Source organism: Bidens hawaiensis, unplaced genomic scaffold, assembly GCF_021521415.1.
Source record: "Bidens hawaiensis isolate Kalapana, Puna unplaced genomic scaffold, B.hawaiensis_p1.1 tig00018480_1, whole genome shotgun sequence".
Taxonomy (NCBI): domain Eukaryota; kingdom Viridiplantae; phylum Streptophyta; class Magnoliopsida; order Asterales; family Asteraceae; genus Bidens; species Bidens hawaiensis.
Genome location: NW_027492789.1, coordinates 359,659 through 371,192, shown reverse-complemented (window position 1 = coordinate 371,192; position 11,534 = coordinate 359,659). Strand labels below are relative to the sequence as shown.

At 36.5% G+C, this 11,534-nt stretch overlaps 1 protein-coding gene across 2 annotated transcripts; it reads left to right on the top strand.

Annotated features, from left to right (window-relative positions):
* Nucleotides 1-4,557: 4,557 nt before the first annotated feature.
* On the top strand, nt 4,558-6,415 carry LOC143556123 (uncharacterized). 2 transcript variants are annotated; one of them, XM_077045539.1, is made up of 3 exons: nt 4,558-4,736; nt 4,810-4,950; nt 6,313-6,415. In XM_077045539.1, exons 1-2 carry the CDS (start codon nt 4,603-4,605, stop codon nt 4,946-4,948), a joined length of 273 nt encoding a protein of 90 aa, XP_076901654.1. In that variant the 5' UTR covers nt 4,558-4,602; the 3' UTR covers nt 4,949-4,950; nt 6,313-6,415. The 2 variants fall into 2 exon arrangements, 1 of the variants encoding a protein (XP_076901654.1); XR_013139323.1 differs by lacking the exon at nt 4,558-4,736 and adding an exon at nt 5,885-5,953 and having other exon boundaries at nt 4,807-4,916.
* The last annotated feature ends 5,119 nt before the right edge of the window (nt 6,416-11,534 follow it).

The window sequence follows — 11,534 nt, the reverse complement described above, 5'->3', positions numbered from 1 at the left end:
TACACTAATTAGATAGCAGTAAGGTGGTATTGAACACAGGGTGTTTGTGGAAAATGTGTGACTAGGTAGCTTTGTAATTTAACTATATTAAACTAAGTGCAGAAAATAAATTCAAAGATTTGGTTGTTTGGTTTAATTAGCAAAAAGAACTAAAAACAATTAACGAGTTTTAAAACAAGATAAGAAAATATGCCTTCCCTCGGTTTCAGGTTTCTTTGAATGTTAGAGTAAATGTTTAATCTGAGATGAACTATAAAGACATAGTTCATGCTAATGCAAAACGATTGTGATAATTGAAGACTAAGTACTTGGATTATAAACGCAAGGTACTCACTCAAATATCCATTAGTTTATCCAACTCCGAATCCCTCTCGATTAATCTCGATTGCTTAAAGCACCAAGAACTGACGGTTTAGAACATTAACTCAACAAACTAACAATCTATCAATCAATTCATAAACACCATAATAATTAAATCAATAAAATCAAACTATTATCTCAGAATTAGCATAAACATTCAATCAATATTCAAGATAAAACCTTACAATCCAAGGGAAAACACAAAGAGAGTTAGCCAAGCATGATTTGGTTCATCATCCCTTCGATTATAGTATGCATACAAATCAAAAACAAGTCTCCAATGATTACACAACTCACAATTGATCTATGGCACCTGATAATCGCCCCTAGGTCGTTCTCAATTGAAATATAGTGATAGGATACCCAAAAGTTGTCTCAAAAAATAGTTTAAATGGTTGTTACACTTTTCAGCGTCAGGCCCACCGTAAGTTACGGTGGCCACCGTAACTTACGGTGGCTTCCAAGAAACCCACAGCGGTTAAAAACTGCCTTACGGCAGCATATTGTACCCAGTCCCCACCGTAGCTTACGGTGGGTACCGTAAGCTACGGTGGCTTCCACTTTAGCCTCCTTGTTTTCTTGTTCTTTCGCCCTATTTTATTGTTCGACTTCCTCGTTTCAACTAGCTTCCTTCCAACGCATCAATTCACTTCTTTACATCTCTTGTACCTGAAACAATCATATAAACGTAGTCATCCATTTCAACATAATAAACCAATTATATGTATGATTATTAAAGGTCTTATATCTATTAAGGGTTGTCCAATGGACCGCCCGTCAATATCAATGATTAAACGATGAGCAAATAATTGATGTCGTTTGACCATTGTCTAGCAAATCGGTTTTTGGCTACTAATACGAAATAAATACAAGTAAGGGTGTCAGTTGAACATTTCCTAGCGAATTGGGCTTTGGCTACTAAGATTGCGTATGATCATACTGTAATTCCAGACTTATGATGGACCTCTCCAAATGCGATAAAATAAAAAAGTAAGTAAGTAAACAATTAGCATTTGATTGTTTAACAAAAGAAGTCATGATTTGCTAGTTTAAATGAAATAAATGAATACAGCGTAGGTACGCATAAAGTTTCCAAAAGATTCAAAAGAGTTAAATTGGGGAGTGATTACTCACCTTATTATTTAGGAGAGTTTAAATAATAACAAGAATAGAAACCGAAGCTTGAACTTTAACGTGCTAAATGAGCCGACACAAATGAACCTAAAACTTAGAGACACTAAAATATAATTAAAACTGAGAATCTTTCAATTAAAATTAGATTAAATGGATATCCAGAACTCAAGTTATGAGATTTTTAAGATTTAAACAAGCTGATATTGTTCAGAATCCCAACTTCGAGTTGGGAGTCGGGTTCTGACCAATTCACTCAAATTTTCACGGTGAACAAAAAAGTTTTCTGTCCTGAAAGCTATTTTTTTACCAGAAGATAGATAAATCGAATAGTCAAATATGTTGACTATTATTCCCTAAAACGGGTCGGGTCCAAATTGACCACCAATACGTCCTCAATACTGAAATTGATTGAGTGTTTTTATTATGAAATAAAAACCTATGATTTCACATAAAACAACTTACCCAGGAAATGAATGGAACAAAGAGAATTATGTGGTCAAATAGTCTTGAAACTCGAAAGTCCACAAAGCTTGAAAGAACTTGAAGAAATCAGCAATAGATGAGAGGAATTTCGTGAATAAGAGATGGTAGCTTATGTTTTCAGTAATATTTTGGGGTTTTATTAGGTGTTTTGATTGAATAAAACATACTAAAATCATATATTGAGTGATTGTTCGCTTAAAGAAACTGAATAATGAAGTTTTTGGAGAAATATAAAGAATTTTTTTTAGAACGTGAAGAGAATGAGTAGAAAAGTGTGACCGTATTCCAATGGCTAAAAACCGACTCCACTATCTCTGAATTTGTGGAGAAAAAGAACCTGGATCCAATGGTGGTGTTTCCAAACAGGGTCGACCAACCTCATGCTTTCCAAGCAAAGTCAACCGGTGACTAACAACGTTAAAATTCTGTTTTCCATAAACCGTGGGTGGAAATTACGTTAAATATGATGCTTTAAAATCTATCTTAAGATGGGTTAAGAAAATCTATCTATTCTAATAAAAGACTATTATTTTTGCCACTTGTCAATCTCATTGTCTTCCTTACATTTTTTTCAACCAATTTCAATATATGGTCCTTATCTTTTAAATAATTTCAATATGTGAATTCAAGTTTATTTTTATTAAGGGGGTGCTTGGGATTCCTTCTATTACCTCCTTATAATTTTCCATTAAGTTAATAAGTTACAACATTGTAACTTATGAAACTTTTTCTCTCACAATATAAGCAATCCAAAACACCTTATTATTTTTATAAATGTTAATAAGTTATAAGTTGGTGAAAATAAGCAATCCCAAACACCCCCTAAATGTAAATACTAATTGTTCATTTATTAACATTAATGGTAAAATAAGGAAATATCAAAATTGAAGTTGCATGCCTTTTAAAGTAAAATTTGAAAGCCACATGTAATTGCAAATAAAAAAATAAAGGTGCATTATTGTTGAAAAATTTGGATTTGTATGTAAACTACAAACTGTTTTTAAGTTGGGATTCGAACAGCAGTGCATAATTTTATATAAAATTGATTTCAAATTTGGATTTAAAATTTTCTCATATGCATTTGAACTCTGGAAATATATATTTTCTTTATTTTCTACTAACATTTTGTATAAATATTACAAACATGGAGAATACATATTATATATATCTTGATATTTAGCATTAAATCATTGAAGTTGAATATTATAATTATAATCCATATGTATAACGATTTACTATATTAACTATATATCATCTATTTATATGACTTTTTTTGTGTAGTATAAAGAGATTTAGCAGTAAGAAGATCAATATTTAGTCTTCAATATTTTCTTCCATAACTCAGACCAAAATGCTTCAGAAACATACGTTTTATGACTTGAATCATATTTTTTTATAAATTTAAATATATTTAATTTTTATCCCTTATAAGATAAATTACTTAATTAAAAGCATTTGATATTTTAAACCAAAAATTTGTTTCAATCTCATTCTCTTATTTTCGTTTTTCAAAAATCATTTAGGACATTGAAACCTAGAATATCATTTCCATCAGTTATATATATATAATTCCAATATTATATTAACTTATTAATTTTATTTTTATACATATACAATGAATTGAGGTTATGTTAGTGTTACATGTTGGTTAGTACATAATTAAAGTGTTTATTATGGTTTATATTGAAAATAATAAACCATAAACAATCGATTCATAATCTGTGTATGAGAACAATCGACTTGGATTAAATCCTGATAACGCCAACCGCTAAGGCTTAACCTTTAATACTTAAAAATATATATGATTTTAAAACTAAAAGTTTATTCGGGTTAATCTGAAACCTAAAATTCTGACCCAAGAACCAACCCGAATTACTTCGATTCAGCTTCGAGTTAGTATTTTCTTGGGTTCAAGTTTCTCGAGTCAGGTTAGTTTGGGTTTGGGTACGGGTTTTCTTGGGTTGGGTTTCAGGTTACGGGCTGATGTTCTTAAATGGCATCATATTAATTGATTAAAAGTTATGATATTTTATGTGTATAAATATTTTTTATTAGGTTCATGAATATATTATTATTTATCTAAAGTTGGTATACACTTTGAGAACTTTTTTTGTCACACAGACAACTATACGTGACTATATAAAGTGTTATAAACATGCCTATATGTTACCATATTAAGTGTTAAAGGCATACATGAACTAAAGATTTGATTTTTTGATAAACAATGTATAACTACAAATACAATCACAAATGTAGTGTAAAATGGTTTTTTTTTTACTTATTTGTAACATATTTGTGTAATCTTAGTTATAGAATTTCTGTAATTTTAATGTAAATTGTAATTGTATTAACGATATATGATTAATTTGTTGATTGTATTTCACTTAATGGTTAAAACTTAAAATTTTAATCAATTACCCGTGTAATACACGGACCTCAAACTAGGAATAAATATATAAAATTCTAATATGTTTGTTTATTATTAAGGTAATTGCAATTGGCACCCCTAGGCTCTATATTAATTTTTTCCAAAGTGAAGTGGGAGTGGAACCCTCTGTATAGTCTTGAAAGCTAAAAACCCTGGTGACCATTGCACACAAGTAAGTAAACTAGTATCTGTGAAAAATGGCATGGCGTGGTTCGATCTCCAGGGCCCTGATGACCGCCGCAAGACCTTCATCTTTCCGATCCACCCCCCGCCTCCGTCCGCCGCCGGTTTCCGCTACCCGTTTCTCATCCCGCCACCTCGCATACCCTAGGTACTCATTTTGGGTTTTAAATTAAAATATTATTATTATTAAACATTTCTCCATTGAATATTATTATTATTAGGATGTTGGGAGAATTAGGATGCGCGCAATCTCTGATTCCGATTGCCGGAGCTCGGCTGACGTCACACCTTACCGTCAACGTCCGTGCGTTTTGCGAGCTGTCGAACGGTACCTTCTGCCGCTCTTGTCAGGATCGCTAATAGTGAGCCTTTTACGATTATTTTGCACTCAATCAAAATTATTCATTTTGTTTGATGTAATTAGGGCTTTAGGTGTGTTGCTCTTAAATTGGTGATTTGTGAGGTGTTTGTTTGGGTACTGTAGGGTTAATGAAAGTCGGACGATTGGGGTAGCGACTAGCGGTTAATGATTGGATTCAAATTTTTCAAAATTGTAAATGCTCACATAAATATACTTCAAACATATACAATTAAACGTAAACAAAACAAGTCAATGAGTGAACCAAAGCCCCATCGCCTTTTAAAATAATTTTAAAAAAGTGTGTTTTTTACCAATTATGACCGACTACCGATTAATGTCACCGGTTTAGCAAAAAATGAATCAGTAACCCACTGATCAGCGACTAGCCGATAGTTACCAAATTCACTGATTATCATCTTTTGCACTCGAAGTTTATGAATAAATTATTGACTTTCATGGTGATATTGTTTGATCTAATTAGGGTTTTAGGTAGTATACTGTTTAATTGATTGGTTTGTGGCGTGTTTGGGTTTAGGGTTTTGTGTTCTAGAACTCGCTAATCGGGCGATTGGGTAGCAACTGTGACTAGCAGTTTACAGGGTTTAGTTGGATTGGAGTGTTCATATGTAATTTTTAAAACTAACATATAAATGATCACATAAATGCTTCAAACATAAAACAATTAAACGTAATTATAACAAATTAATGAGAGAACTAAGGTTCGATTGCCTTTCAAAAGATAAATTTTTAATAACAAAATGTGTGATTTTTGACCAACTTGGGCCGAATTTTGACTGATTTGACCGATTAATGTCACTGGTTTGCAAAAATTAATTAGTCACCCACTGATTAATTTCAATTTTTACAACACTTGTGTCTGGTTAGTTTTGATTGATAAGAAGCAATGGGATTGGGATTTATTTTTTCATTGGTAGGGTTGAATGGGAAAGATGGGTGATGTCAGCAATTTCAAGCTACAAAAGGCACTCAAGACATACAACATTGTAGGGTTCTCATATTATTTTTCCTTTTTTTTTTATCTTTATAAGATTTTTATAATAATTTAGGAGCCGATATAAGCTTTAACTTTAGAGCAGAGGTTCCAGGTTCAAACCTAGGCAAAGGAGGATATATATTGGTGTAAGTAGAGTAGTAAGATTTGTCTGTTATTAAAATAGATATAGGAAGCAAATATAAAGTGTCTGTGTTTTGGTGTCTAGTTTGCATGTCCCAACTTGAAATTAAGATTTAGATGTTTCGATTTGTCATTCAACTTCTACAATTCTTTTATATCATGCTTGGAACTTATGATTCCCTCCTTTTTTTGGTAGTTATTAATATATGTGAAATTGATGTGATGCAGGTACTTGATGAATAATTGGTTTATGGAAGAATGTTTGGGGGCAAATGGGTTAAATCCAATGGAGCACTTATGTGTTTTTTGAAATTAAGATTATGTTCTTATATTATTCCAAGCTTCATTTGTTAGATTCTGAATTATACACACAAGTTTGAATTTAACATTTATCCTAAATCTTTAAGATGATGCATTGTGCCCGGTGCCATACGTTGAAGAGGGATTTTGCCAGAGGGGTTATTGGTATAGGGAGTAAACGAGTCAAGTTGAGTCCGCTCTTGTCCATAGATGACCATCACAAGAACTAATAACAAAATGGTTTACAAAAAAAAACTAACGATAATCTAGACACCAGCAACTGTATCCAAATCTCAAAACTAACCATTTTAAACAAAATGTTTTTATGAGAGTGGCATTGGGTTGATGGGTTCCAGTGTGTTGCAAGTTTTACTGAAGTAAGCATGGGAGGGAAGAACAAGAGGGCTGCAAACCTCAACTTTAGTACTACAATGTTTGGCAGTGTTAATGTACTGACTCGTTACAAAGAAGTGGCAAAAGGAACTAAGAGAGCTGCAAACCTCAAGTTTAAGTTCGTTAAAGAGGAGCAAGACTCCATTTAAACGAGTAACAAACTTGGAGGTAACGTCGCCGTTTTTAGTTGCATGTGAAAACCTCTGTATATGAATTATGAAATGACATTGATCATTCTTTGACCTTTTAATAAGTTGATGATGTTGGACAACGACACTCGTATGATTGACTTTTTGAACCAACCAGAGAGAGACGATGATTGATTTTGTGATTGTCAAAAGTGTGACTGATACAAACCCGAATAAAGGGGAATTAGGAGGCGGGAAAAGAATAAATCAGGGAGTGGAGGTTAATCCAGAAAATTAGGATGAACTAGTAGTGGAGCAGTTAATATGGTAACTGTTTGATTAAGATTAGTATCATTAGCAGGTTTCTTTTCTTATTTAGGGATCGATGTTTTAATTATTAAAATTAGGGTTTGTTAACCTTGTATTGGAGATCACCTATTCTCGAAATTGGGCACTATATGTACTTGTTTTCAGTTTTATTCAAGCATCTAAGTTTCTAGTTCTTATCATTGGTTCCATTGACAGGAAAATTTCGAAGCGATGGTGCAGACAAAGAATTCAGAAACAGGAGGCTCCAATTCAGACCAAGTCATCGCTCAATTGGCTGCTATTATGGACAAATTGGACACCATGGATGCCCTACAAAAAGATGTCGCAGCCCTCAAAGCCAATTCCAATCACAAGTCTACCCGCGGTGGTTCAGGCAAGCATGATGATGGCGAGACTTCTTGGAACTGCAGCAGGCAGTTTCGTCCATACCACAAATTGGACTTTCCTTCTTTCAGTGAAGGAGATCCAAGGGGGTGGATCCTGAAGGCCGAGAAGTATTTCCGTTTCTACCGTACCCCCGAAGATGACATGGTAGACGTGGCAGCGATGAATTTGGTGGGTGATGCCTTGGATCTGTACTCATGGCTGACTGCAGAACGTGATATTACCCACTGGGAGGAACTCGTGTCTGCCTTACAAAAACATTTTGGACCACATGAATTCTAGAACCCGGATGAGTACCTGTGTAGCATAAAACAAACGGGTACGGTTCAAGAATACATGCAAGAATTCGCCCGGAGATCAGCCAGAGTCTCAAATTGGCCCGATCACTTCCTATTGGGGGTTTTTCTCAACGGTATTAAGGAAGAACTCAAGTCTGATTTCCGCATACACAAACCTAGATCGGTTTTAAGGCAGTAAGTTTGGCTCTTGAATTTGAGTCTAAACTCAGCCACTCTCCATCAGTTAAGAATGGCGGTTCCACTACCGTAACAACTGCAGAACCAAAATCAACAGCTTCAAGTAGCGTCAGCCAGGCTATCTCCACCCAAAAACCCACTGAAAACCGGTTCACTGATCCGGAAAAGCAAAGCCTGTACCAAAGGGGGGAATGTTACCGGTGTGGGGAGAAATTCAGTCCCGGGCATCGCTGTAAATCGGGAACATTCAAACAATTAGAGATTGCTGATGTAGGGGAGGAAACAGCAACAATAAATGAGCAAAATACCTCATGTGAGTTTGCTGAGATCAGCCTTCACGCTTTGTTTGGTCATTCAACACCAACTATAATGAAGCTACAAGGAATTACAGGTACAACTGAGGTACTAGTGTTGATCGACAGCGGGTCAACCCATAATTTTATTTCAGATAAGCTTATGAATGACCTACAGATAATCTCCCATCTCATCACACCTTTCGGTGTCCAAACATCAGATGCAACCGAGTGTGCAAGGATGTCTCGTTGAAACTGTCGGGCCTCGTCATAACACAAGACTTCTATCCATTCGCCCTAGGAGGTGCTGATATGGTACTCGGTATTAAATGGTTAGCAACGCTTAATACAGTTCAAGCAAATTGGAAGCAAATGTATCTAGCTTTCACTATCGATGGCAAAAATTACAAGCTACAAGGGCTGCTACTGGATAATTTGCAGGGTGCTACTTTTCGTAATCTCACCATCGAGCCCTTTGAGGAACTTACTACCGCAACAACAGCTCAGATTGATCATGCCCGACTTGAGGACAAGTCGTTTGTCCGGGCCGGAAGTATTGATACAAACCCGAATAAAGGGGAATTAGGAGGCGGGAAAAAGAATAAATCAGGGAGTGGAGGTTAATCCAGAAAATTAGGAGAACTAGTAGTGGAGCAGTTAATTTGGTAACTGTTTGATTAAGATTAGTATCAATAGCAGGTTTCTTTTCTTATTTAGGGATCGATGTTTTAATTATTAAAATTAGGGTTTGTTAACCTTGTATTGGAGATCACCCATTCTCGAAATTGGGCACTATCTGTACTTGTTTTCATTTTTATTCAAGCCTCTAAGTTTCTAGTTCTTATCTTTGGTTCCATTGCCCGGAAAATTTCGAAGCGATGGTGAAGACAAGGAATTCAAAAACAGGAGGCTCCAATTCAGACCAAGTCCCATTCAATTGGCTGCTATTATGGCCAAATTGGACACCATGGATGCCTTACAAAAAGATGTCGCAGCCCTCAAAGCCAATTTCAAGCACAAGTCTACCAGCGGTGATTCAGGCAAACACGATGATGGCGAGACTTCTTGGAACAGCAGCAGACAGTTTCGTTCATACCACAAATTGGACTCTCCTTCTTTCAGTGAAGGAGATCCAAGGGGGTGGATCCTGAAGGCCGAGAAGTATTTCCGTTTCTACCGTACCCCCGAAGATGACATGGTAGACGTGGCAGGGATGAATTTGGAGGGTGATGCCTTAGATCTGTACTCATGGCTGACTGCAGAACGTGATATTACCCACTGGGAAGAACTTGTGTCTGCCTAACAAATACATTTTGGACCACATGAATTCTAGAACCCGGATGAGTACCTGTGTAGCATAAAACAAGCGGGTACGGTTCAAGAATACAGGCAAGAATTCGCCCGGATATCAGCCCGAGTCTCAAATTGGCCCGATCACTGCCTATTGGGGGTTTTTCTCAACGGTCTTAAGGAAGAACTCAAGTCTGATGTCCGCATACACAAACCTAGATCGGTTTTTAAGGAAGTAAGTTTGGCTCTTGAATTTGAGTCTAAACTCATCCACTCTCCATCAATTAAGAATGGCGGTTCCACTACCGTAACAACTGCATAACCAAAATCAACAGCTTCAAGTAGTGTCAGCCAGGCTATCTCCACCCAAAAACCCACTGAAAACTGGTTCACTGATCCAGAAAAGCAAAACCGGTACCAAAGGGGGGGGGGATGTTACCGGTGTGGGGAGAAACTCAGTCCCGGGAATCGCTGTAAATCGAGAACATTCAAACAGTTTGAGATTGCTGATGTAGGGGAGGAAACAACAACAATAAATGAGCAAATACCTCATGTGAGTTTGCTGAGATCAGCCTTCACACTTTGTTTGGTCAGTTAACACCAACTACAATAAAGCTACAAGGAATTACAGGTACAACTGAGGTACTAGTGTTGATCGACAGCGGGTCAACCCATAATTTTATTTCAGATAATCTTATGAATGACCTACAGATAATCTCCCAGCTCATCACACCTTTCGGTGTCCAAATAGGAAATGGAGACGTCATCAGATGCAACCGAGTGTGCAAGGATGTCTCGTTGAAACTGTCGGGCCTTGTCATAACACAAGACTTCTATCCATTCGCCCTAGGAGGTGCTGATATGGTACTCGGTATTAAATGGTTAGAAACGCTTAATACAGTTCAAGAAAATTGGAAGCAAATGTATCTAGCTTTCACTATCGATGGCAAAAATTACAAGATACAAGGGCTGCCACTGGATAATTTGCAGGCTGCTACTTTTCGTAATCTCACCATCGAGCCCTTTGAGGAACTTACTACCGCAACAACAGCTCAGATTGATCATGCCCGACTTGAGGACAAGTTGTTTGTCCGGGCCGAAAGTATTGATACAAACCCGAATAAAGGGGAATTAGGAGGCGGGAAAAATGATAAATCAGGGAGTGGAGGTTAATCCAGAAAATTAGGATGAACAAGTAGTGGAACATTTAATTTGGTAACTGTTTGATTAAGATTTGTATTAATAGCAGGTTTCTTTTCTTTTTTAGGTATCGATGTTTTAATTATTAAAATTAGGGTTTGTTCATATTGTATTGGAGATCACCCATTCTCGAAATTAGGCACAATCTGCACTTGTTTTCAGTTTTATTCAAGCATCTAAGTTTCTAGTTCTTATCTTTGGTTCCATTGCCTGGAAAATTTCGAAGCGATGGTGCAGACAAGGAATTCAGAAACAGGAGGCTCCAATTCAGACCAAGTCACCGCTCAATTGGCTGCTATTTTGGACAAATTGGACACCATGGATACCTTACAAAAAGATGTCGCAGCCCTCAAAGGAAATTCCAATCACAAGTCTACCAGCGGTGGTTCAGGCAAGCATGATGATGGCGAGACTTCTTGGAACTGCAGCAGGCAGTTTCGTCCATACCACAAATTGGACTTTCCTTCTTTCAGTGAAGGAGATCCAAGGGGGTGGATCCTGAAGGCCGAGAAGTATTTCCGTTTCTACCGTACCCCCGAAGATGACATGGTAGACGTGGCAGCGATGAATTTGGTGGGTGATGCCTTAGATCTGTACTCATGGCTGACTGCAGAACGTGATATTACCCACTGGGAGGAACTCGTGTCTGCCTTACA